At 43.4% G+C, this 27,947-nt stretch overlaps 2 protein-coding genes across 4 annotated transcripts in view; one reads left to right on the forward strand and one right to left on the reverse strand.

Moving 5' to 3' along the window:
* The window catches only part of LOC309648131 (uncharacterized protein), a 29,614-nt gene extending 22,534 nt beyond the window's left edge, over window positions 1–7,080 (reverse strand). Inside the window, exons 1-2 of one of the 2 annotated variants that reach the window (XM_082436338.1) lie at window positions 6,597–7,080; window positions 4,844–4,970 (exon numbers count right to left, since the gene is read on the reverse strand). In XM_082436338.1, coding sequence (XP_082292464.1) covers window positions 4,844–4,970; window positions 6,597–6,818 — 349 coding nt within the window. In that variant the 5' untranslated portion in view covers window positions 6,819–7,080. The remainder of the gene's footprint in view (window positions 1–4,843; window positions 4,971–6,596) is intronic. The other variant, XM_082436337.1, reaches the window with a different exon arrangement.
* Window positions 7,081–7,300: 220 nt separating this feature from the next.
* Window positions 7,301–27,858, forward strand: DUXA (double homeobox A). 2 transcript variants are annotated; one of them, XM_082437157.1, is made up of 5 exons: window positions 7,301–8,011; window positions 20,506–20,660; window positions 22,284–22,386; window positions 22,793–22,938; window positions 23,892–27,858. In XM_082437157.1, the coding sequence occupies exons 1-5, from the start codon at window positions 7,906–7,908 to the stop codon at window positions 23,988–23,990; spliced, it is 609 nt and encodes a 202-aa protein (XP_082293283.1). In that variant the 5' UTR covers window positions 7,301–7,905; the 3' UTR covers window positions 23,991–27,858. The 2 variants fall into 2 exon arrangements, with proteins under 2 accessions (XP_082293283.1, XP_082293284.1); XM_082437158.1 differs by having other exon boundaries at window positions 7,903–17,704.
* Window positions 27,859–27,947: the final 89 nt, after the last annotated feature.

Consider the following 27,947-nt stretch of genomic DNA (forward strand, 5'->3'; position numbering starts at 1 on the left):
AGATACTCTTAGACACTCACCAAATTACATATCGATTTTCTTGGCTAATACTACATAAATGGGAAACTTAGTTATGAGCCTGCCTGCAAGGACTTCCTATATCTCTACTTACGTTCTTCTTTTTCATTCTCAAAATGACTTTCGGGCTTCCCTGGTGGCGCAGTGGTTGAGAGTCTGCCTGCCAATGCAGGGGACACGGGTTCGAGCCCTGGTCTGGGAAGATCCCACATGCCGCGGAGCAACTAGGCCCGTGAGCCACAACTACTGAGCCTGCGCGTCTAGAGCCTGTGCTCCGCAACAAGAGAGGCCGCGATAGTGAGATGCCCGTGCAGCACGATGAAGAGTGGCTCCCGCTTACCGCAACTGGAGAGAGCCCTCGCACAGAAACGAAGACCCAACACAGCCATAAATAAATAAAATTTAAAAAAAAATCTTCCAACAAACAAAAGTCCAGGACCACATGGCTTCACAGGTGAATTCTATCAAACATTTAGAGAAGAGCTAACACCCATCCTTCTCAAACTCTTCCAAAAAATTGCAGAGGAAGGACCACTCCCAAACTGATTCTATGAGGCCACCATCACCCTGATACCAAAACCAGACAAAAATACCACAATAAAAGAAAATTACAGACCAATATCACTGATGAATATAGATGTAAAAATCCTCAACAAAATACTAGCAAACAGAATCCAACAATACAGTAAAAGGATCATACACCATGATCAAGTGGGATTTATCCCAGGGATGCAAAGATTCTTCAACATATGCAAAACAATCAATGTGATACACCATGTTAACAAATTGAAGAATAAAAACCATACGATCATCTCAACAGATGCAGAAAAAGCTTCTGACAAAATTCAACACCCATTTATGATAAAAACTCTCCAGAAAGTGGGTATAGAGGGAATCTACCTCAATAAAATCCATATACAACAAACCCACAGCAAACATTATTCTCAACAGTGAAAAACTGAAAGCGTTTCCTCTAAGATCAGGAACAAAACAAGGATGTCCACTCTTACCACTATTATTCAATATAATTTTGGAAGTCCTAGCCATGGCAATCAGAGAAGAAAAAGAAATAAAACGAATACAAATTGGAAAAAAAGAAGTAAAACTGTCACTGTCTGCAGATAATATGATACTATACATAGAGAATCCTAAAGATGCCACCAGAAAACTACTAGAGCTAATCAATGAATTTGGTAAAGTTGCAGTATACAAAATTAATGTACAGAAAACTCTTGCATTCCTATACATTAATGATGAAAAATCTGAAAGAGAAATTAAGGGAACACTCCCATTTACCACTGCAACAAAAAGAATAAAATACCTAGGAATAAACCTACCTAGGGAGACAAAAGACCTGTATGCAGAAAACTGTAAGACACTGATGAAGGAAATTAAAGATTCTAAAAACAGATGCAGAGATATACTGTGTTCTTAGATTGGAAAAATCAATATTGTAAAAATGACTATACCCAAAGCAATCTACAGATTAAATGCAATCCCTGGGACTTCCCTGGTGGCGCAGTGGTTAAGAATCCGCCTGCCAATGCAGGGGACACAGGTTCGAGCCCTGGCCCATGAGCCACAACTACTGAGCCTGTGCTCTACAGTCCACAAGCCACAGCTACTAAAGCCCACGTGCCTAGAGCCTGTGCTCTGCAACAAGAGAAGCCACCGCAGTCAGAAGCCTGTGCACAGCAATGAAGAGCAGCCTCCGCTCATCGCAACTAGAGAAAGCCCGTGCGCAGCAACGAAGAAGACCTGACGCAGTCATAAATAAATAAATTAATTAAAAAAAATTGCAATCCCTATCAAATTACCAATGGCATTTTTTACAGAACTAGAACAAAAAAATCTTAAAATTTGTACGGAGACACAAAAGACCCTGAATAGCCAAAGCAGTCTTGAGGGAAAAAAACGGAGCTGGAAGAATCAGACTCCAGACTATACTGGACTTCAGACTATACTACAAAGCTACAGTAATCAAGACAATATGGTACTGGCACAAAAACAGAATAGATCAATGGAACAGGATAGAAAGCCCAGATATATACCCACCTATGGTCAACTAATCTATGACAAAGGAGGCAAGTATATACAATGGAGAAAACACAAAATCTTCAATAAATGGTGCTGGGAAAACTGGACAGCTACATGTAAAAGAGTGAAATTAGAACACTCCCTAACACCACACACAAAAGTAAACTCAAAATGGATTAGAGACATAAATGTAAGACTGGACACTATAAAACTCTTAGAGGAAAACATACGAAGAACACTCTTTGACATAAATCACAGCAAGATCTTTTTTGATCCACCTTCTAGGGTAATGGAAATAAAAACAAAAATAAACAAATGGGACCTAACGAAACTTAAAAGCTTTTGCAAAGCAAAGGCAACTACAAACAAGACGAAAAGACAACCCTCAGAATGGGAGAAAATACTTGCAAACAAATCAATGGACAAAGGATTAATCTCCAAAATATATAAACGGTTCATGCTGTTCAATATTAAAAAACAAACAACGCAATCAAAAAATGGGCAAAAGACCTAAACAGACATTTCTCCAAAGAAGACATACAGATGGCCAAGAAGCACATGAAAAGCTACTCAACTTCACTAATTATTAGAGAAATGCAAATCAAAACTACAAGGAGGTATCACCTCACACCAGTTAGAATGCTCATGGTAAGAAAATCCACAAACGACAAGTGCTGGAGAGGGTGTGGAGAAAAGGGAACCCTCTTGCACTGTTGGTGGAAATGTAAATTGATACAGCCACTATGGAGAAGAGTATGGAGATTCCTTAAAAAACTAAAAACAGAATTAACCTATGACCCAGCAATCCCACTACTGGGCATATACCCAGAGAAAACCATAATTCAGAAAGACACATGCACCCCAATGTTCACTGCAGCACTATTTACAATAGCCAGGTCATGGAAGCAACCTAAATGCCCATCGACAGACGAATGGATAAAGAAGTCATGGTACATATATACAATGGAATATTACTCAGCCATAAAAAGGAACGAAATTGGGTCATTTGTAGAGACATGGATGGATCTAGAGACTGTCATACCGAATGAAGTAAGTCAGAAAGAGAAAAACAAATATCGTATATTAACGCATATATGTGGAACCTAGAAAAATGGTACAGATGAACTGGTTTGCAGGGCAGAAATTGAGAGACAGATGTAGAGAGCAAACGTATGGACACCAAGGGGGGAAAGCGGCGGGGGGTGGTGGTGGTGGTGGTGTGATGAATTGGGAGATTGGGATTGACATATACACACTAATATGTATAAAACGGATAACTAATAAGAACCTGCTGTATAAATAAAAATATAGAATTAAATTTAAAAATTCAGAAAAAAAGAAAGAAAGAAAAAGAAAAGCCAAAATGCCCAAGCACACCCACCAGGCACAGAGAACAGCAACTGCACAGGCCCAAAGCAAGTATGTTAAGTATGTGCACAGGAAATAGCAAGATGCTGGCATGACCACAGCAGACTGAGCTCAGGGGAAGTGTGGGGAGGTGAGTGAAGGGTCAGCAGGGCCAGATAGTGGACCTTTTTATTTTTAAAATTTTGTTATAAAATATCTAAATATGTTAAACGTTTCCTAATTTTGTGTAACACAGAACACAATCCCAATTCTCTAAAAACAGGCATGTCTTACCCTAAGCCCTGGATTTACAGCTCTCCTTTCCCTCAAACTGCGAGGTCGAAGGTGATTATCCTCAGGCTGCTGTCTCTCCACCTTGGCTCTCTTGCCCTTGTGGGCGGGATCATCCTGTGTTGAATGGGGCTGTCTTGTCCAGCCTCAGGTACTAAGCAGCGTCTCTGGACTCTAGCCTGCTAGATGCCGGGACCACCCACACCCCAGGTGTGACAGTCACATGTGGCTGCAGACTTCCAAGTGTCTCCTGGGGACAAAACCGCCAAGTACTGAGAAGCACTACTCTCTCAGCTTCTCTCTCTTGGATCTTGGCCAAGACTCAGGGAACGAGAGACAATCATGAAGGCACAGGAGAACAGAAAAGCCCCATAACCGAGATCCTGTGGTTTACAACAATACCTGCTGGCACTGAAGGCAAAGACCTCCCGAGACCCCACCTGCCTCACCCTCTTCCTGGAGACCCTCCCATCACTCACAGCCCTGTGGACTGGCTTGCAGGGGACACTTGAGCCACCAGTCCCAACCAGTCAGCTCCCGGTCTGGAATGTGAAATAAGAACCTCAGACAGAGGCCAGTCTGTGCTGGGCACTGGGGTAGAGGCTCAGGGAAGTATGGCCTCAGGTGGCCACTCCTGCCTCAGGGACAACCCCCTAGAGCCCAGCAGTAGAGAAAGAAGAAGAAACAATGTTAAGTATGCAAAGAAGTAAAAACAAGGCATCTGGGGGCTATAGAGAGCAGGGACTGGGGTGGCCACTCCTGCCACAAACTTGCTGAAACACAAAAGCCATTCTGAAAAGACAGACATGAGCAAAGCCAGAGAGAGAAGTCAGGACAAGAGATCCAGAAGCCGGCATAATCCTGGTGGTTCCCAGTCCTTATTTCAGTCCCATGTGGCCCAACTGGAAATTCTGCCTTTGGGTTCTGCAGAACACCCCCATTTCCTTCCACCACCTTCTGGGAGCAAAAGGGGAACTGTTTCTTGCTCAAAGAAACACATAGATAGCAGGCAGGAAAAGATGAATCTCAAAAATGACTTAAACTGTAGGGAAGAGAGAGGGTAAGCTTCTCGATCAGCCGGGCATGGAGCCAGAGCATGTTTGACGAGGAGATGGCAGGTCCTCTGCATGGCAGAGTGGTAAGGCCTTACCCAGAGACACCAGGAGCCTGCAGTTTTCCAGCATCACCTCCTGGTACAGGGTCCTCTGAGCCGGGTCCAGCTGCCTCCACTCCTCCCGGGTAAAAGTCACGGCCACATCATCGAAAGTCACAGACACCTGTCAAATAGAGGTAGTAGTGTTGACCCTGGGGCTGTTGGATGGGATCGGAGCTTGTTTCTGGAAGGCTGTTAAAGGTGCAGAGATCAAGACCCTAACCACTTAGCACCTCCTGAGGGCCAAGCTCTAGGCTGGGCTGAAGTGGACAATGTTTTGGACATGATACAGTAGTGTAAGGAAGAAGTCTCCTGTGAGGAAGCCACTGGAAAGTCACACAAGACAATGGAAGTGATGTGTGGGCTGTCAGATGCAGACAGGAGAGGGTGTAGGACCTCAGGGGAATGAGTAAATAATGATTATAACAGTATCAATAACGGTAACCACAACAGTACCTGAACCTCCCTGGTCCTGCTAGCTGCCTGCCCCATGCTGAGGGCTTCACATCCTGGTTAAAGTGACTAAAAGTCCGCAGTTCTTTCATCACTCTCTTGTTTACATCCAAACTCTTGAAATCCGACACTTACCAGCTGTGTTACCTTGGAGACATCACTTCATCTCTTTGAGCCTAGGTTTCTGGATCAATACAACAATAGTTCCCACTTCACCAATAACAGTTGTGAGATTTAGACAGAAATTATTCAATGTTCGGTGTGCTTGGGGATTTTCATTAATTGTCCCACAGCCCGAGGTAAACATCTCCATGCCAGCCGATGACCCGAGACTAAGGGAGCTCCACCAATCCACCAAGTCTTGTGTCTTACAAACGAGGGGCAAGATTTTAACACAGCTTACCCTAATACAGGGTCTAATAAAGTAACCCGACACGCTTCCATCATCAAAGTGAATACCTAATGACGAAGTTGTGAAGCATTTACACCAATTTTTGCTATTAAGTCCATTACATCACACCTGAAAATATTCCTGTGAACATGCACAGAGAAGCAGAGCCTTCATGATTGACCTCCCTGGAGACATCCCTGAAGGGGTGGAACTACCTGGGTAATGGCAGGACCTGGACCAGCTCCCCACACCCTCCTGGGTCTCCCAGACTCCGGGGAGGTTCCACAATGAACCATTAGCCGCTTCCTTCCTGAGCCCTGACAGCACTTAGCCCTACGCCAGGAATACTTCACGACCAGAGAGCACAAATGGCTAAAGATAACACAGGCTTTGGCCATGAGGCTGGTCACAACGTCTGACCTGGCTGAAGATGAGTGGAACATTCGGCAACAGACTACAGGACCTCGCCCTCCCAAGACACGTCTTAGCATCTAGGAGGCACCGTGGCAACCTCACAGGCCCTCATGGGCCTTGGGAAACAACCAATATACCTCGGCTTTGTCCATGCGCTTATCTCTCCCTCCATTTCCCAAGGCCACCGGTTGGAGAAAGGCGGGAGTGTGGGGGGGGGCGCGGTGAGGGCAGGGTACATCCCTGTAGCACATGGCGGAGTTCGGGATTTACTATGACGGAAGCCCCTGAAGGATGATGCATCACTCATTTTTCCACAACTTACTGAGCATGTGTCAGAGACCCAACAGCTTTTAGGACCGAGGATAAATTAAGTAGCAAAGCAGCTCCACACGCCAGAGCACACGACCGCGAAGACAAACCCAGGGGATGCCTTCCTTCCGGAACCATCTCCGCCCTCGGAGAGAAGCAGCTCCGCAACCAGCATCCACTCACCTGCGTCTGACGGGTCGGCGCCGCCGCCATGATGGGGCCCTGCGTTCCAGCCACGCTGGGAGAGGCGAGCGCCGGGCGGCCTGCTGCTCCTCGCCTGCGCCCCGCCTTGGCCGGGCGACCTCGGCTGACCGCCGCTCTCCGAGAAAAAGGCACACCAGACCGGGCGCCACCCTCGGGAACTGCGGGGACGAAGGGCGGGTGCTGAAGGCCCGGAGAGGCCATGGCCCGGCGGGCGACCAGTGCACACGCCCGTTTAGGGAGTCACGGCCCGTTCCAAGGCACGAAAGGGAGTCCCATCCCCCTTCCCTGCTCAGTCCCCACGAAAAGCCTAAGTAGCCGCGCAGCCCAACTCTCGGCACCTAAAAGCCAGCCAGGAGCGAAACGCTGAGGCAAATGGCGTCCTTTGAGAGAAACCGGAAGTCCCGCCCACGTACGTGCGCCGCAGGAAACGCCCCTACGGCTGGCCGTCATTGGCCAGCGCCCTCCTCGGCCGCACAATGCACACCTCTGGGTAATGTAGTCTCCCCTAGATACGCAAACGTGAGGAGCGCCTTAACTGGGGGGAGGGGAGGGAGTGGGGCGGAGGGAGGTGAGAGGGGAGGGGGAGGGGAGGGAGTGGGGCGGAGGGAGGGGAGAGGGGAGGGGGAGGGGAGGGAGTGGGGCGGAGGGGGGTAGGGGGAGGGTATTCCTCCACCTAAGAGCCACAGGAGGAACTGAGCGCCGGTCCAGATCTGTTTCTTAACAGTGGGTTCAAGTGGGGAGGACCAGGCAGTGGGGGCGAGAGTGTCCATGCTGTGCCCCAGGGAAACTGAGGCTTGGAATGCTGGGACAGTCGCCCAGGGCGGTGCAAAGGGTGTAGGGCTGTGACGTAGGCTTGCAGCCCGCAGAGTGATTTCCCCCCTTCCCCCCCTTACGCCTTCCCAGATCCTCTTCTTTTTTTTAGGTCCCCAAACAGGGACCCAACCGGGATCCACAGAAATGAAAGCACGGAGTCCTAACCACTGGACTGCCAGGGAATCCCCAAGAGCCTCTTCTTGAAACCTAGCAGGACCCTGTGGAGCCTCCTCCCACCCACCCCCAAGCCTCTCTGCGTCCCCCACTTCTTGTCTGTGGAAAAACCTTTAGCGGACTATGCCTCCCTCAGTTCCAAAGAGTGGGCTCAAACAGTTAATCATTTAAGAGGCAGCAATGGGAACAAAGAAGAGGCATTCAAGGAGAAAAGGGTATAATAACTAAAGCAATAAGTCAACCTGTGGGATGGGGTCACAAGACCATAGTTCTCCTTAAGGAAAACAGTTAACAATGTCTGATGCATGTTCTTAAGTTGTTTTTACAGAACCCAGACTCCCACCAGGTGGAAACTGCTGACCTCAAACACATCAGAAGCCAGGCTGGTTGGAATCAGAAGACTGATGGTGAGATTCCTGAATCACCACCCTGCTACCTCACCACCAACCGATCAGAAAATTGTCAATGAGCTGATCTTGCATCCTAAGACCCTCTCCCTAACAGTCTTTAAAAACCCTTTCCTGAAGCCATTAGGGTGTTCAGGTCTTTTGAGCATGAACTGCCTGTTCTCCTTGCTTGGCACTCTGCAATAAACGCTATACTTTCCTTCACCACAACCCAGTGACAGTAGATTGGCTTTGCTGTGCATGGAGTGAATGAACCCGAGTTTGATTTGGTAGCAATCTAGGGGGACAGATTTTTAAAAAGTAGCTTAGGGACTTCCCTGGTGGTCCAGTGAGTAAGACTGGACCCACTTACCCAGTGGGTAAGACTCCATGCTCCCAATGCAGGGGGCCGGGGTTCAGTCCCTGGTCAGGGAACTAGATCTTGCATGCATGCTGCAACTAAGAGTCCACATGCCGCAACTAAGACCTGGCGCAGCTAAAATAAAATAAAATAAACAAACAAATAAATAAATAAATATTTTTAAAAGTCTTTAAAAAAAAAAAAAGGTAGCTTAAAAATTCTCCTGGGCTTCCCTGGTGGCGCAGTGGTTGAGAATCTGCCTGCCAATGCAGGGGACATGGGTTCGAGGCCTGCTCTGGGAAGATCCCCCATGCTGCGGAGCAACTGGGCCCGTGAGCCACAACTACTGAGCCTGCGCGTCTGGAGCCCTTGCTCCACACCAAGAGAGACCGCGATAGTGAGAGGCCCGTGCAACGCGATGAAGAGTGGCCCCCGCTCGCCGCAACTAGAGAAAGCCCTCGCACAGAAACGAAGACCCAACACAGCCCAAAAAAAAAAAAAAAAAAAAAATAGAATCTGTAATTAAAAAAAAAAAATTCTCCTGAGGAGGAAACCAGAAGTCCCATCTTGATACACAGCACACTTGTCTACTGCACCCTCCTGAGTCTTCTTTGGCCCAGAGCCTCCTTCATATGTAGTTGGCCTAGATCACCTGAAGAATGGATTTTCCATCCCCTGGGATGGGGAAGCCACATGTGGAGGAGACTTGGAGGGAAACTCAAGACTCCAGTTTTAAGCATGGTCAATTTGAAATGTTTATGAGACCACAAAACAAAGTATGTGTCACTTAATCATTTCAACCTATGACTGAACATTAGGAGAGAGTTCAAGCCTGGATATATAAATTTGAGAGTTGTTAGTTTACACTGTTATTTCAAGTCATGACTAGATGAGACTGTCAAGGGAATGAGTGTAGACTGGAGAAGAAAATGATCAGAGCATGAACACTGGACCAGCCTGACTTCATTAAGTGGTTGATGACAGGAAACCAACAAACTCATGTTAGAGCTTCTAATGTCCACCCAGAGGTATATTAGGGAATCTTAGAAGTCACCATTGATGATTTTTTTTCATAACTGTGGAGCTGAAAGAGTAAAATGCACTTTTCATGATTTGAGTGTGTATACACATTGAGAAATGGAATCAGAGAGTGCAGAAAATGCCCTTAAGGGATTTAATTTTTTTTAAGATGAGAGAGAAGAATAGCGACAAGATGTTAAATAGGTCAAAGGAATGAAGAGTGTATGATATGAGTCAGTTCTGCAGAGAGCTAGTAGAATATACATATTTATAAACATTTATGTGTGTATATATATGTACATGCAATATATAAATAAAATACATTATGTATATATAAGATTTATTTCAAGGAATTGATTTATGCAATTGTGGGGACTGGCAAGTCCAAAATCCATAGGGTAGAGGACAGGCTGGAAACTCTGTAGCCAGAACTAATGCTGCTGTCTTGAGGCTGAACTTCTTCCTCAGGGAAACCTTACTTTTCCTCTTAAGGCCTTTCAACTGATTGGATAAGGCCCAACCACTTAATCAAAATAGAATCCTTTGCTTAAAGTCAACTGATTGTAGATGTTGAGCACATCTACAAAATACCTTCACAGCAACACCCTAGATTAATGTTTGATCCAATAACTGAATAGTATAGCCTAGTCCAGTTTACACATAAAACAAGCCATCACATTCCACTCCTTGTCAACTTGGCACCCATACATACTACCTAAAACCAGACTTAATCTCCAGATGAAGACATGCTTCTGCCTGATCAGATCAAATCCAGTATTGATCCATTGTTATGATGGATCCTATTACATATGGTGGATTACATATGATGAATGTAATGTGAATCATATGTATCTATTGATTTAATGCTAAATTCTCTGATATTGGAAATTTCTTCTGGTTGTGTAAGATAATGTCTTTCTTCTCAGAAAATACAAACAAATATTTAGGAAGAAAGAGATATTAAGTGTAAAGCTCTCAAAAGGTTCAGAAAAATATAAATTGATGGATAATGGGAGGGAGAAAGAGAATGAGAACGATAAAGCAAATGTGACAAAATGTTAGTTGATAAATCTATTTTAAGGGCATACAGAGTTTCTTTGTGCTATTCTTAAAATTTTCCTGTAATTTTGAAATCATTTACAAACAAAAAGTATGGTAGGGTATGGCAGAGCGAGATGAGGTGGGAGTTTTCTCCACCTTCTCACTCCACTACGGTCTGTTCTTGCAGTAACCTGAGTGAGCCTCTTAAAAATGTGTGGAAGATAGACTCTAGGATGACCAGTGTGGGCCTCATAATTGCTGCCTATTGGTGTTCTAGCCTTTGTATGACCTCTCTCCTTGATTGTGGGCCAGACCTGGAACTTGCTTCTAGACATATAGAATATACCAAAGGTGATAGGTTATGCGTGATTATGTGTACAGGGTAAGGCCCATCTTGCTGGACTCTCTCTATCCCTTGCAGTCTTGATGAAGCAAGCAACCATGTTGGCAGGCTCACATAATAAGGAACTGCAGGCAGTTTTTAGAAGCTGAGGGTGACCTTCATCGACAGACAACAAGAAACTAAAGCTTTCGGTCCTACAACCACAAGAAAATAAATTCTAGCAATAACCTGAATGAGTTTTGAAGCATCTTGTTCCTCAGTCGAGTCTCTGTTGAGACTTCAGTCCTGACTGACAACTGGAGCACAACTTTGTAAGATCTTGAGGCAGGCAACTCAGTTAAGCCATGACCAAACTCCTAATCCACTAAAAATGTGAAATACTTGGTGTGTGTTGTTTTAAGCCATATATTTATGATAACTTCTACATAGCAATAGAAAAGTAATATGCAACATAAGTTTGGAGTATGTCTTCTTCTATACAAAATCCAACTGCAATGGCCTCATCGTCCCAGAGTCAAAGTCAAAGTCCTCACAGTCTTTTACACCTTTCTGCTTTACTCCACATTAGTTTCCTGCTCCATGCACTGGCTGGATACACATTTGCTTTAAATCCTATGCCAGGACATTCCCTGTCCCCTCCCATCTCCGCAGGGCTCACACTTTCACCTTCTTATTGACTTTGGTCATGTATCACCTTCTCCATAAGCTCTTCCCTGATTATCCTAATAAAAATTGCAAACCGATACCCCCAACTCTGGCACCCACGTCCACCTTACTGTTCTCTTCCTTATCATTTTCTTTGTCATAGCACCGATTAACTTCTGATATATACTTTGCTTGTTTATTATAATTATTGTTTATTTTCTGTCTCCCTCTCTTGATGTTCATGAGGTCAAGGCTCTTTGTTTTGTGCACTACTGTATACCAAAAATTTAAAACAATGTCTAGTACAAAGCAGACACACTATAGACGTTTCAATAAGGTTTAGTGGAACCCTGGTTCACAATCTTGAAAAATTATGTGTATAATTTTAAGCACTGCAATTGAGTTTTTGAACTGAAAAAAATTTTTTTGTGCTTATGGCACAAAACCAAAATGATGGGACTTTTGTGGTGGCGCAGTGGTTGAGAATCCACCTGCCAATGCAGGGGACACGGGTTCGAGCCCTGGTCCGGGAAGATCCCACATGCCGCGGAGCAACTAGGATCGTGCGCCACAACTACTGAGCCTGCACTCTAGAGCCCGTGAGCCACAACTACTGAGCCCACGTGCCACAACTACTGAAGCCCACGCGCCTAGAGCCCGTGCTCCCAACAAGAGAAGCCACCTCGATGAGAAGCACACGCACCAAAATGAAGAGTAGCCCCTGCTCGCTGCAACTAGAGAAAGCCCACGCACAGCAACAAAGACCCAACGCAGCCAAAAATAAATTAAAAAAACCACAAAAACCAAAATGATATGACTCATTTATTTTGTAACTGGAAGTTTATACCTCCTAACCTCCCTCACCTATTTCACTCATTTCCCCCACCCCATCCCTCTGTGTTCTGGCAACCAAGTGTTTGTTCTCTGTATCTATGACCTTGTTTCTGTTTAGTTATGTTTGTTCACTTGGTTGGTTTTTTTAAAAAATAAATAAATTTATTTATTTATTTTTGGCTGCGTTGGGTCTTTGTTGCTGCGTGTGGGCTTTCTCTAGTTGCAGAGAGCGAGGACTACTCTCCGTTGCGGTGCACAGGCTTCTCATTGCGGTGGCTTCTCTTGTTGCGGAGCACGGGCTGTAGGCGTGCGGGCTTCAGTAGTTGTGGCTCGCGGGCTCTAGAGCACAGGTTCAGTAGTTGTGGCTCACGGGCTTCCTTGCTCTGCGGCATGTGGGATCTTCCCGGACCAGGGCTCGAACCCGTGTCCCCTGCATTGGCAGGCAGATTCCCAACCACTGTGCCACCAGAGAAGTCCCTTGTTTTGTTTTTTAGATTCCACATATAGGGGATACGTACATTTGTTCAAGCAATGAAAACATATCTGGTACAGCAGGTGCAGTTGGAGTCACCACCTGGTGAAGCTTATGCTAATCCACTGACATTTTCCAAGATCCATCTGTCTTCTTCACAGGCTAAATAGGATAGCTGAATAGGGATGTGGTGGGAATCACCACCCCTGTATCTTTCAAATCCTTGATGGTGGCACTCTCTGAAATCTCTCCAGGAAAGTAGTACGTCTTTTAATTATTTTCCTAGGTAGAGGTAGTCCTAATGGCTTCCACTTGGCCTTTCCCACCATAAAAGCCCTTACTCCACAGGTCAGGAATGTAGGAATTCTACCATCTGCTAAGTACATCTGTTCTAATTATGCATTCTGGAACTGTGGGAATAACCACAGGATATGTTTGAGGATCTGCTGGACCCCACTATAAGATGGATCTGAGATAATACTCCCTGGATCACCTGAACTCCATAACTAGTAGATTAGGGACATTTTGGGTCTCCTGGAATTAGTGTCAGTTCAGAGCCAGAGTCCAGTAGTCCCTAAAAGGTCTGGTTCTATCCTTTTCCATAATGGACATTTACCCTAGTAAAAGGTCGCTTTGGAGAAGACCAGGAGAAAGAGTAACAATATAAATTTTCTGTAGTGTACTGTGGTGCTTCCTCAAGGGGACCCTCCCTCCCCTTCATCCAAGATGTTCTGAGCTTATAAACTGGCTCAAGTCTTGGAATTGATTGAGGGGCATTTCTTGATTGGACTATTCCATAACCTCTAGGAAAATATATCTTCTCATAGCATAATTTCTTTCCTCAATGTGGTACAAGACATGTCTAATAAATTCAAACATCTTTAGTTTCCCTCATGTAAGGAGACAAAAATAGGTAAAATTACATCTGTTTAGCAATTAATGTTCCAGTATTTTATCTTATTTGAAATGACCTGGATATTCATTGAAATCCCATCATTTAACTTAACGTATCAAAACTCAAGCTACCAAAAATCTGGAGAAACTATTTTAGATAGACATACCCAAAGCATAATTATTCCTAAAAAGTTCACCTGAAAACTCTTATCTCACTTACCTTTATTTTATAACTTGTGAAAGTATCACCGTACCAAGTTAACGTTTTCTTGCTGACAAACTGCAACAGAAATAACATGAACTTATTGACCTTTAGTTAACCTAGGTACAGTAAAAGTAACACATCTATATTGATTAAACCAACAAGTTTAAGTTAGATTTAATACCAGGTATTAATTTAATATTGAATATTTCCTAGATCACACGAACCTGAAATTTATTCTGGCCAGTTTCTTTTACATTTAGAAATATTTAATTTGTAAGCATTTACCATTAAGTCAATTAAATAGAACTTTTTAAAAATTTTAATTTTGGTAACATTATCCAGAGGTAGAGACATATCAAATGTATGATGTGTACACAGACATACAAACAGGCAAAATTAGAGTTCTCATAGCTTCACTTTAACACTTAGCTATGAATCAGGTATTACAATGTAAACTTACTAGTTTATAAATAACAGTTGGAATAAGTTAAATTTGCTTGCTCAGATGACTAAGGACTTATTATTTGTGGAAAAGACTTTTAAGATTTGTATTTTTCCTTGATAAACCCTTAAAGAGATGATGAATTAGATTTTAGGTTAGGGAGACTTTCCAGCAAATTCTTCCCAGCCTTTCAACTTAAGATAACCTACTCAGTGTCTAAACTGAACAAAATCATCCCAGCCTTTCAATTTAGGATAACCCACTCAATGTCTACACTGAGCAAAAATCTTCCCAGTCTTTCAACTTAGGATAACCCAGGTACCTCTTTTTGAAACTAAGCTTCAAGGGTAATCTACTCCTCCAGAGAGGAGTTTAACACAACCCAACAAAACTTAGCTTCATCAGTCAAGAAGGGGAGACCTGAGAACCAGGAAAGATGTCTGCTCTGGGTCACTTCATTGGTAGTCAAAACTGTCGACTGAAAAAAAAAAGTACAACTTAAAAGTTGGGAATTGCAAAAAGACACATGCACCCCAATGTTCATTGCAGCACTATTTACAATAGCCAGGTCATGAAAGCAACCTAAATGCCCATCGACAGACGAATGGATAAAGAAGATGTGGTACATATATACAATGGAATATTACTCAGCCATAAAAGGGAATGAAATTGGGTCATTTGTAGAGACATGGATGGATCTAGAGACTGTCATACCGAATGAAGTAAGTCAGAAAGAGAAAAACAAATATCGTATATTAATGCATATATGTGGAACCTAGAAAAATGGTACAGATGAACCGGTTTGCAGGGCAGAAATTGAGACACAGATGTAGAGAACAAACGTATGGACACCAAAGGGGGAAAGTGGCAGGGGGTGGGGTGGTGGTGTGCTGAATTGGGCGATTGGGATTGACATGTATACACTGATGTGTATAAAATAGATGACTAATAAGAACCTGCTGTATAAAAAAATAAATAAAATTAAATTAAAAATTAAAAAAAAAGGTTGGGAATTGTATTTTATTCTGAGAATTTACTGAGGACTTATGTCAGGGATACAGCCTCTCAGCGCTGAGGTACTGTTCTGAGAGGTAACAGAGGAGACAGGATATGTAGAATTTTTTGCGAAAAACAAACCAAAACAAAAATCCAGGTAGTTGAAGCTCAAAAGGTTACTGCTAATTAAAGAATACCAGCGGGGGGCTTCCCTGGTGGCGCAGTGGTTAAGAATCCGCCTGCCAATGCAGGGGACACGGGTTCGAGCCCTGGTTCGGGAAGATCCCACATGCCGCAGAGCAACGAAGCCTGCACGCTCTGGAGCCCTCACCACAACTAGAGAAGAGCCTGAGCACTGCAACTAACACTCGATGCAGCCAAATAAATAAATAAGTAAATAATTTTAAAAAAATACCAGACATCTCAAGTTAATGAACTTAGTGCATTTCTACGTATGGGAAGACACAGGAGTCTGGGCTTATTGAAATTATTCCTTTGATATACACCTTAACTATCTAGGGCCAGTATCCTGTTCTCCTCTATCCTGAATCCCCTCAGAGATATTTTGCGTATCTCTATAAACAACCCACACCATGTATTTACTATCTGTGCTCTCTTTACTACTAGAAAGAGAGCCATCATCATCTTTAAATCTAATGTGATTAGAGAGCCAATTCTAGAAACCCAAGAACCAATTCAGAAAACTCATCCTTAAATTCTCTTCCTGTAAAACCACTCTTGGTTCCCAAATCTGTGTTAATCAGGGGTCTTCAGAGAAACAGAACAAACAGGAAAGATCTATAGATAGAAAGAGATTTATTATGAGGGATTGGCTTACATTCTTATGGAGGCATCTCGAGGAGGGGTTTGTGCCTGAGTGGATTCTCAATGCTGCACACTTGTAAATGACAGTTAGTTAAGAGGAAATTTATGAGAAAATATTCATGGCAGAGGCTCATGCTTAGAAGCAGTTATTAGCTTACACCTCTCAAGGAGATTGCTTTAGCTCTCTAAGTGGTTTTCTCTACTTACTAGATGGCTCTATAAGGGACTCAGTTTTTGTTTTTTTTTTCCTTGGCCACACTGCTGAGGCTTGCTGAGGATCTTAGTTCCCTGACCAGGGATCAAACCCAGGCCCTGGCAGTGAAAGTGCAGAGTCCTAACCACTGGACCGCCAGGGAATTCTCATCAGCTTCTTTACATTAGTTTCCATGGTCATGTTTTCATCTCTTAAGTGCATCATCACCCTTGTGGAACAAAGGTGCTGCTTAAAGTATTGGGCCTCCTTGGTAGTGCCACCTGACACTTTGACGTCTCCTGAATCACACAAACTTATATGGGCAATAAATTAAAATTTCTCTTTTATCCTGCAGTGCTGTGGAAGACAGCTATAAACAATTGAACAATCTTGTCAACTTCCCTCAGGACTGACCAATGACCTTGAGAAGATTGCAAAGGAAAGCAATTGCACATATGCCCTCACATGCATAATTCCTGCCAGTGCAGAATGGGATCCTGTTTTTATTTATAATTTTTATATTTTGTAAACATGGGCTTTTTGCAAATAATTTTTTTTAAGTATTGCATTCAAATATTATTTATCTTTTTTTGCTTTTTCCTTTTCCTGTTTTTCTTTTTTCTTGTCATACAATTGATTTTATTTTTTTGTACTTAGTTTTTTTAATTGAAGTAGAGTTGACTTACAAGGTTGTGCCAATCTCTGCTGAACAACAAAGTGACTCAGTTTTACACATAAATACATTCTTTTCTTTATATTCTTTTCCATGATGGTTTAACACAGGCTATTCAATATAGTTCCCTGTGCTACACATTAGGACCTTGTTGTTTATCCATTCTAAATGTAATAGTTTGCATCTACCAACCCCAAACTCTCAGTCCATCCCTCCCCCACCCCCCTCCCCCTTGGCAACCACAAGTCTGTTCTCTATGCCTGTGAGTCTGTTTCTGTTTTGTAGATAGGTTCATTAGTGCCACAAGTATTATCTACCTTGATCACAGAATTTTTAGCACCTCCCTTAAACATTGCTCCCTGGAAAGGAGAGCCTCACTTGCCTCACCCTAATCCTGGTACCAGTTACTAATTTAATAAGAAAAGGCTACCACTTCAAAAGATAAGTGAAGACCATGAAAAAGCAATTTCAAAAAGAATATGTATGTATATAATAAACATTGGAAAAAAAGACGTGTAAATGCAATAGTACTCAAAAGTGTGCTTGTTCAGGTGTAGAAGTTGGTATAAATGATTAAATCTCTATCAAGGGAAGAAAAGAAAATCCTATCCAGTCCTGCCTAGATTAAGTGGGTGTATGCTTAAGTAAGTGGGAGGGGCCATCCCAGCTGATCATATAAAGCCAGCCTCGCCAGGGCTGTTTATCTCTCTTTTGGTGGAACCAGGCTTCGGAGCTCCCTTCCAAGATGGCCGAAGACAATTCTCCATACAGTAAGTTCCTCACACATCAGACTGCAGTTGTGATTTCCTTGGTTTGGGGGGGGGTGGGTGGGTTGGGCTGAAAACATAATGGGCTTGTTAGAAGTTGTGGGAGTCCCATTTTTCAAACTTTTAAATAACTGTGCTAGGGTAAGGGAAAATCAGTTTCTCTCATGTAATATGAAAATATGCTGTTTTCTGTGCATCTGAGCATTGGGAATTTCAGAAAGATGCAGGCATGTAAGAACTAAACAATACAAATTATTGTTTAGGGGAGGGAGATGGGAGGAAAAAATAGATGGGAAGAAGAAAAAGGAGAGAGACACACTAAAAGAAACTAAGGGAGGCATCAAAAAGTCCTGAGACCAGAATGTCTTTGGAATCAAAGTAGCTTCCTGATTTCTCTCTCAAGACTGAACTTTTTCTCCTGAACTTCCAGCTTTGTCTACCTAACTGCTTACTCGTCTGTAACAGGCATCTCAAACTCAACACGTCCCAAACTGAACTCCCGATGTTCAGACCCAAACTCTTCCTCCTACTGTTTTCCTTGCACAAGAAATGTCAATTGTTCATGCCAAAAACCTAGGAAACATCCTTGACCTTGTCTTTCTCTCATAACCTATATCTAATCAGGCTGAAAATTCTATTGGCTTTAACGAAATATTTTAAGGATCTTCTGACCATTTCTTGGACTGTTTTCACCATCGTCACTGGATTATTTTTTTTATAAATCTATTTATTTTATTTTATTTTATTTACCTTTTTATTTTATTTATTTTATTTTCGGCTGCGTTGGGTCTTTGTTGCTGCACGCGGGCTTTCTCTAGTTGCGCCGAGTGGGGGCTACTCTTAGGTGCGGTGCACAGGCTTCTCATTGCGGTGGCTTCTCTTGTTGAGGAGCACAGGCTCTAGGCGCGTGGGCTTCAGTAGTCGTGGCACGTGGGCTCAGTAGTTGTGGCTTGTGGGCTCTAGAGCTCGGGCTCAGTAGTTGTGGTGCAGGGGCTTAGTTTCTCTGCGGCATGTGGGATCTTCCCAGACCAGGGCTCGAACCCGTGTCCCCTGCATTGGCAGGCGGATTCTTAACCACTGCACCAGCAGGGAAGCCCTCATCACTGGATTATTGCAAGAATTGATCTCTCTGCTTCCATCCTGGCCCTGGTTTAATCTGTTCTCAACCCTGTAGCGCGTGTGATCTTATCAAACTGTCAGATCAAGTCTTTTATCTACTCCAAACCCCTCGGTGACTTCCCACCATACTAAGAGTCAAAGGCACATGGTCGGAAGAGGTCCTATATAATCTGCCCTGCCTGAGAGGTCTAGGACCTCATCTGTTTCTGCTTTGTTTCCTCTTCTCCAGACTTATAGCCTTCTTGCTCTTCCTATCTATCTTATTTCTCTGTCATTTTTTCCTCATTACTTTGCTCTTATGCATAAAATTCTATCACGGGAATATACCATATTTTATTTATCCATTCTCCTAGCAATGGGTATTCAGTTGCTTCAGCTGTTACTACAAACATCATTCTGAAAAATGTCATGTAGATGTAGGCAAGAAATGGATTGCAGGGTTACAATTACTTACTATACATAATTTAAACAATCATACCCTGATTGCCCTACAGATTATCTTAAATAAATTACATTCCACCCAGCTCTCAAGAAGGGTTCTGATCTCCCCACCTTACCCCCCATCATTGCAAGCTGCTGACTTTTATCTGGTTTTCTACCTTTTTGAACTGAAGGTTTCAATTACGATATCTTTAGTTCCAGCAATTTTTCCCATTATGCATTTTGGTATCTTATTTAGTATATAACTTTTTCTATCTCAATGTAACATAGGTTTTCTTGTACATTATCTTTCTATTTTTAGCTTTCATATGTATTTAATTTTTTGGCATTTATTTTTATATACTGTATATTATGTGACCCAACTTAATTTTTCTTCATATAGTAAGTCATTTTCTGTATCCAACACTACCCTTTCACATTGATTTTGGAGGCTATAGCTATCCCAATTCTAAGTGTGGACTTTAGTTACTAATAATGTATCAATATTGATTCATTAGTTGTGACAAATGTACAGTACTGATATAAGATGTTAATAATAGGGGAAACTGGGTGTGCAATATATGGGAACTCCCCATACTATGTTTATTTTTTAAATGATATTCATTTATTTATTTATTTATTTAAATTAATTAATTCATTTATTATTTTATTTTTGGCTGCTTTGGGTCTTCGTTGCTGTGCGCGGGCTTTCTCTAGTTGCGGTGAGTGGGGGCTACTCTTCGTTGCGGTGTGCAGGCTTCTCATTGCAGTGGCTTCTCTTGTTGTGGAGCACGGGCTCTAGGCGCGCAGGCTTCAGTAGTTGTGGCTCGTGGGCTCTAGAGTGCAGGCTCAGTAGTTGTGGCGCACGGGCTTAGTTGCTCCGTGGCATGTGGGATCTTCCCGGACCAGGGCTCGAACCCGTGTCCCCTGCATTGGCAGGTGGGTTCCTAACCACTGAGCCACCAGGGAAGCCCCCCACCTGCATTTTCTTGACTCATATTGTTCTTGATCCATATGAACAGAACACACCAATTTTTCATGTTGTTTGAAAACAGAAGACCTTGACTCCCTAGTCATGGCATTCAGATCAGCTGAAGAAGTTCAAGAATCACCCTTGTGTGCTTAAGGGCTTTATAATTGAGAGTTCTTTCCTCCTGGGTTCTCGTGGATTCAAAATGAAAAGAGGAAATGAGAGACAAGCTCGAACCTAAAGTTTGAATACATAAAATGGCCTATTTAATGCTTCTCTCCTAATCTTTCCACAGAGGCCGTGGCCACAAAGTGTAGACGCAGCCGCACCAAGTTCACAGAAGAGCAATTGAAAATCCTCATCAATGCATTCAACAGAAAACCTTACCCGGGTTATGCTGCCAAACAAAGACTTGCTTTGGAAGTCAACACTGAAGAGTCTAGGATCCAGGTAAGTTACAAGTTCTGTATCTCCAAGACGAGAAATAGAAAGGGAGGGGGGAACCATTCAGTGAGCACATATCATGTGCCAGTGTGACAAGGGCTTTTTTTATTTTTTATTTTTTATTTTTTTGTTTTGTTTTGTTTTAACTTTTTTGGGGGGGTTATTTTTATTTATTGCTGTGTTGGGTCTTCGTTTCTGTGCGAGGGCTTTCTCTAGTTGCGGCAAATGGGGGCCACTCTTCATCGCGGTGCGCGGGCCTCTCACTGTCATGGCCTCTCTTGTTGCGGAGCACAGGCTCCAAACACGCAGGCTCAGTAAGGGGCTTTTTTTTTTTTTTAATTTTTTTAAATTTATTATTTATTTATTATGTTTATTTTTGGCTGTGTTGAGTCTTCGTTTCTGTGTGAGGGCTTTCTCCAGTTGCGGCGAGTGGGGGCCACTCTTCATCGCGGTGCGCGGGCCTGTCACTATTGCGGCCTCTCTTGTTGTGGAGCAGAGGCTCCAGACGCTCAGGCTCAGTAGTTGTGGCTCACGGGCCCAGTCGCTCCGCAGCATGTGGGATCTTCCCAGACCAGGGCTCGAACCCGTGTCCCCTGCATTGGCAGGCAGATTCTCAACCACTGCGCCACCAGGGAAGCCCAGTAAGGGGCTTTTTAAAAAAAAAAAAATTTATTATTTATTAATTTGGTTGCACCGGGTCTTAGTTGTGGCACATGGGCTCCTTAGTTGCAGCAGGCGGCTCCTTAATTGTGGCTCACGGGCTCCTTAGTTGTGGCATGCGTGCGGGATCTAGTTCCCTGACCAGGGATTGAACCTGGGCCCCTTGCATTGGGAGCGCGGAGTCCTAGCCACTGTGCCACCAGGGAAGTCCCGTGAAAAGGGCTTTGAGTGGCATGTCCTACTTGACACTCAGAATGAACTCCCAAGGATGTTGCTCTTAATCTCACTTCACAAATGTGGATACTGAGGGTGAAGGGGCTCCCAGGAGTGGGCAAGAAATATGTAGGTACACCTCCAGAAAAGATGAGGTATGTGGTGTGGTGGCACACTTATTCCAGGGTGTAAATCCAAGTAAGTCATTATAAGCGATGTGGTCACAGATAGGCAAGTGTCTGACGACATGGTAAGATTCCAGAGGAATTGTGGGTGATGTGAGGGTTAACCTTCCCCTTTCAATGAAATACAATAGACCAGGGAGTAGTGGACTGGTGTGCCATTGCAGATTTAGGCTGGAGGGGGTTCTTAAATACATAATAATTGCAGCATCTATTTATTAACTTAAAAAGATTATTATAGCAAGTCATGTTGGGACCAGGTCATGAAGATGCTAAATGCCAAGACTTGATCCAAGACTTAGTCAAATGTGACAGGGATCAGTAATAATAATCTTGAGCTTAGGGCTCATAAGAATCACTCACACCCCCCCTTTTTTTTTTGGCCACGTCGAGGCATATGGGATCTTAGTTCCCCAACCAGGGATTGAACCCATGCCCCCTGCAGTGGAAGCACAGAGTTCTAACCACTGGACTGCCAGGGAATTCCCAGAATCACTCCCTTTGGAGAAAGGCAGCAATGGGGCTGAGATGACATAAACATGCTTAATTCTCTCATTTTCTTTTCCTCTTGTAGATCTGGTTTCAGAATCGAAGAGCTAGGCACAGGTTCCTGAAAAGACCTGAGAAGAACTTAGACTTAAGACAAGACCGAGTTTACCCTGAAGAGAATATTCAAGGTAAATAGCCTGCTCCAGTCCTGCTACCCAGCAGAGCCTCTTGGGTACCCAAGCGCCTTTTTATAGTGAAGCCAACTACTGCTCTGAGTGGGAAAAGAATGTTTTCTCCTTCAGGGCCTCCTGTTCAGGGTCTTTGGTAGCCAAAGGCTCAACATGGTCCCTGGAAATTCTTCCCCACAAGGTCCAGGGACCTCCTGAGGCTTACCTGATTTGCACTGGAGTCCAGCTACTCAGCCAAATATTGCCTCTCCTCTAGAACCTTCCGTCTTGAATAGGCTGGGACAAGGCCCTCCCAAGGAGAGGCAACATGTTCCAAGTTAGATGGTGGGATGTGTTTGGGTTCCTTGTTTGAATATGTAAACTGATCTCAAATGTTCCTCTGCCTTCAATCTTTCACCTCCTCCAGGTGTGAGAGACAGACGATGTCGTACCAGCTACACTTCTTCCCAATTACAAACTCTCATGAATGCGTTCATGGAAAACCCTTATCCTGGGATTGATTCCAGAGAGCAACTTGCTGAAGATATTGGGGTTCCAGAGTCTAGAGTCCAGGCAAGTGATAAGGAATTTGATATTGGTAGGAACATATATAATGAGACATCTCGGAATGACTTCTCCAACAGGGATTAATTCTCATAGATATCATAAGCAGGACAGATGGGAAAATGGGATTTCTGGTTTGGATACAGGGCTACATAGGTACAGCTCTTCCAAAACAATCAATCATTCATCTGTAGAGTGGTATCAATATATGCCTTCAGGAAGGAGGTCAAAGTTCAGTGCTATTAGGTGACTTTTCTAAAGTCTGGTTTTGGGGCTCCTACAATAGACCTGTGTTTATTCTACTTGGAACCTCTGAAAACCAAAAGTAGTAGCTGTGAAACATGAGGGGTGTGTGTGTGTGTGTGTGGGCACAAGCAAGGGGTAGCAATTAATTACGTCTTATGGAAAGAAAAATGTCTTCCTTGGGACATTCCTGGCGGTTCAGTGGTTAAGTGTCTGTGCTTCCACTGCAGGGGGCACAGGTTCGATCCCTGGTCGGGGAACTAAGATCCTGCATGCCACGTGGTGCAGACAAAAAAAAAAGAGAAAAAAGAAAAATGTCTTCCTAGAAGATATTACTCTATCCTGCATCATGGAATAAAAATAGGTGTTTTAGAGAGGAAGAAAAGAAGTGGAAAGAGAATTCCAGGCAGAGGAAAGAGTTGCAATATAGGCATGGCACTTTAGGGAAAGACTAATACTTGTAATGAGGGGATCGTGGGGACTTTCAGGATATGAAACCCATCACTAGATCATAAAGGGACTCGGTACAAGATTCAGAATCTTGAGCTTTATCTTGAGACATGATAGACTTTCCCAGACATCGTATGGAATGTCCATGATTTGGGAATTAGGCCTAAAAGAAGCCACCTCTTCCTCCCCTTTGCCTTATGAGAAGAGCAATGGTGAGGCTTGCATGACATCAATTGTTTTCATTAAATCTCTTTGTTTTACCCACTTAGATTTGGTTTCAAAACCGAAGATCTAGACTCCGTATCCAGAAAAAAAGAGAACCTGAAGAAGCTTCAGCCCAAAGACAAAACCATGGACAAGATCTCTGAGATGGGAGCATTCAAGGTAGCAGCCTGTTGTTCCCAATTTGGCTCACAAGCAGAGTCTCCTGAGTGCTCAGTCCTTCCACATGGTGTAGTCAACTCCAGCTTCCTCTCAGGAGGTGGACGATGTTTCCACACATGTGTCTCCAGAGAGTCAGGGGCTTGATTGGTCACAGCCCCTGAAGGCTTTTCCCAAGTCTGTGGTCCTCCCAAGGAATTCCACTGCCCACTTTTCAAGCTCTGAACTGGAACCCAGACAACCCATTAGTATGTGAGCTTTGTTCACTGATGTTTTCCCAGTGCCCGGCACATAGTAGACAATCCATAAACTTTTGTGGCAGGTGTGACCGAGTGAATGGAGGAATGAATCCTCAAGCGTGTTCTGCCAGGGGCCGGCTAATGCATGGCTTTCCCAAGAGGTAGGAGGTTCCATATTTGACTGGAAACGTGGGAAAGAGTTGACCTCCCTTTTTGTATGTATAAATTGGCTTCTTCGATTTTTCTTTCCCTTTCCTCTTTAGGTTTACAGAATGGCACTCCCTAGTGACTGTTTTATTTCCCTGGAGCCAGAACAAGATGAACAGAGAGACAAATTCAACATAAGCTTCTCCATCTTACACAATTCTGAGAACTCACCTCAAGGAAGTGGGAACAAACTGACCCTGGAATTGAAGATTAACTGTACTTAAAACAATCAAGATCATGCTGATCAGACCACCACGTGAACAATTTCAAGATGATTGTCAGGGCTTCCCTGGTGGCGCAGTGGTTGAGAATCTGCCTGCCAATGCAGGGGACACGGGTTCGAGCCCTGCTCCGGGAAGATCCCACATGCCGCAGAGCAACTAAGCCTGTGAACCACAGCTACTGAAGCACACGTGCCTAGAGCCCATGCTCCACAACAAGAGAAGCCACCCCAATGAGAAGCCCACTCACCACAACGAAGAATAGCCCCTGCGCGCAGCAACGAAGACCCAACGCAGCCAAAAATAAGTAAATAAAAAAAAAAAAACCATGAACAGAGTCTTTCTGATTTAATAAATGTGGTCCTCAAAACACTGGTACCTATTTATTTGATGGCATTAATAAGTTAGAACGTATAATGTAAACCTATATCTTAATCACAACAGAACCAAACTATAAGGATAAATTTCAAGAGAATATACATGGCCCAAATGAAGAAACTTAAAATATTACACTAAGGCACCTAAAAGAAAACATGAATATTGGTAAGAGTTCTCAGGTAGGAAAGAAAGAAAATATCCAAGGACCAGAAGAAAGACTGTCTGATATGACGCTGGTGAGGAGGTTGAAGCTAAGTAAGGTGGGGGCGGGTGGGGTGGCAGGAGAGGTAGCCCTTTGTGGGAATTTGAGATTTAACAGAAAGGGAAAACGATGGGCCATTAAACGGTTTATAATCTGTTTAAGCTTACAAGGGCATCCATTTGGAGAATAAGCAGTGCAAGTAAGAGAGGAGGCTCACGGAAGAGAAGTTGGGGCTGTGAGTTAGAGGATAACATCAGTTTTAGATACTTCAGGGTTAAGATGCATGTGAAATGTCCCCTCCACCTCATCTGCTGGGAAACCCCTGAATCTGCCTGTGGGACGGCAACTCTCAAGGTAAAGATAATAATGAACATATCCAATCACTTTGTGCTGGGCAACCTTCTTTTTTTTTTTTTTAATTAATTAATTAATTAACTTATTTTTGGCTGTGTCGGGTCTTTGTTTCTGTGCGAGGGCTTTCTCTAGTTGCGGCAAGCGGGGGCCACTCTTCATCGCGGTGCGCGGGCCTCTCACTATCGTGGCCTCTCTTGTTGCAGAGCACAGGCTCCAGACGCGCAGGCTCAGTAGTTGTGGCTCACAGGCCTAGTTGCTCCGCGGCATGTGGGATCTTCCCAGACCAGGGCTCGAACCCGTGTCCCCTGCATTAGCAGGCAGATTCTCAACCACTGCGCCACCAGGGAAGCCCCTGCAGCTTTTATTGGCGTTCATGAGATCTTCTGCAAATTGTAGTTGAAGAGGTCTGATAAGATTAGAATAGGTGGGGCTTGCTGCTTCTGATGGGATATGAGTGCTGTCTTTGTTTCCTGACTGGATTAAGATGTTGGCATGAGGTGGGTGGGGCTGATTAAATTTATTATGATGGTTCATTTACACCATCAAAAGTACTCAGGTCTTTTCATTTCCAGTACACCCAAGGAGAAGAAGAGGTCATAGGCACTGGGAATCAGCCTAGACAGTTTATACCAGATTCCACTGGAGGTAGGCTGTTCCTTTTGCTGCCTTAGAAGTCAAACGTTTTATATTTGTATGTTGGAGTTTTGAATTTTCATGTTAGAAAGTGGTGCACCCAGGACGCCCCCAATACTTTCAATGGCCTCGAATCCTCGGCATCATGGGACCATGGTTACATTCTGACCTTATCATTTTCCGTTCTCAACTTTCTTCTCTGTGCTCTAGCTGAGCCCATCTTTGCCTCATGGTCTTGGTACAGGCTCATTTCAAAGGTGCAGTCGAACTTCTGCTTCTTTTTTTCTCAGTTTATCTCTATGGTATATACCAACATCTTATCTGTACCCATGTATTAGGTTCCTCTTACCCTCTTCAATATTTATTCTATCAACTTTGTGTGCCTTCCTGGAGACATTCCCCCTGGAGGCCTCCATGACCCGGTGGACCCCTTGCTATCACGGCTTGCTCACAGCCTCACGCTGGGGTGTTGTCTCCCCTTGTTGAGTGTCCTTGTTTCTGGTATCCTCTCTCTTGGTTTACTGCCTCATTTTGTGTGTTCGCTCCTCCAGTAGTTTCCAGACAAGCAGTACGTGAAAAGCTTTAAAAAATACTATGTGCACTTTGCTTTACAATTATTTGTCATTTAAGTCGTTGATTGTCATTTTGACCCAAGATTGTTTTTGATAATTCTGTTTTTAAATTTCTGGGGCGTAGGAGGGTCTTCTGTTTTTTTAAGATAATTTCTTTTTCTTTTTTTTTTTTGGCAGAGAGGCCTGTGGGATCTTATTTCCCCCACCAGGGATTGAACTCTGGCTCCCTGCAATGGAAGCACAGAGTCCTAACCACTGGACCGCCAGGGAATTCCCAAAGGTTTTATTTTTTTAGAGCAGTTTTAGTTTTACAATAAAACTGAGAGGAAAGTACTGAAATTTCCCACATGTTCCCTGTCCCACCCATGTATAGCCCCCCCGCCCCCATCAACATACATTAACCAATCATTATCAACCAAAGTCCATAGTTTTCCTAAGGTTTCACTCTTGGTGTTGTACATTCTTTGGGTTTGGACGAATGTATAATGACATATATCCATCAATAGAGTATCATAGAGTATTTTCACTGCCCTAAAGATCCCTTGTGCTCTGCCTATTTATCTCTCCCTCCCCCAACCCCCTGGCAACTAATCTTTTTATTGTCCCCATAATTTTGCTTTTTTTCCAGAGTGTCATATAGTTGGAATCATGCAGTAGGTAGCCTTTTCAGATTGGCTTCTTTCACTTAGTCATATGCCTTTAATTTTCCTCCATGCCTTTTTATGACTTGATAGCTCATTTCTTTTTAGTGCTGAATAATATGCAGTGTCTGGATATATCACAGTTTATTTATCCACTTACCTACTGAAGGACATCTCGGTTGCTTCCAAGTTTTCCAGTTATGAATAAAACTGCTATAAACATCTGATCCAAATGCCAATAGTGCTGAGGTTGAGAAATCCTTTTTTATATGAATAGATAACATGTACTCTCTGTATCCTAAAATTATGAATTTGTCTTCTCTTTTGTTCTGTTTAAAAAAAAATGCATAAGAATGTAGAGTTTTAGTTCTTTATACATTTTGAAATAACATTCACAGCTACTTTAGCAAAAAAAATTTTTAAATATCTTGCAAGACTTTTGCCCACTATGAAAGAATTTTTAAAAACACATGCATTAGGGAATTCCCTGGTGGTCC

This window comes from Balaenoptera physalus (genome assembly GCF_965194825.1).
Source record: "Balaenoptera physalus genome assembly, chromosome: 19".
Lineage (NCBI taxonomy): Eukaryota > Metazoa > Chordata > Mammalia > Artiodactyla > Balaenopteridae > Balaenoptera > Balaenoptera physalus.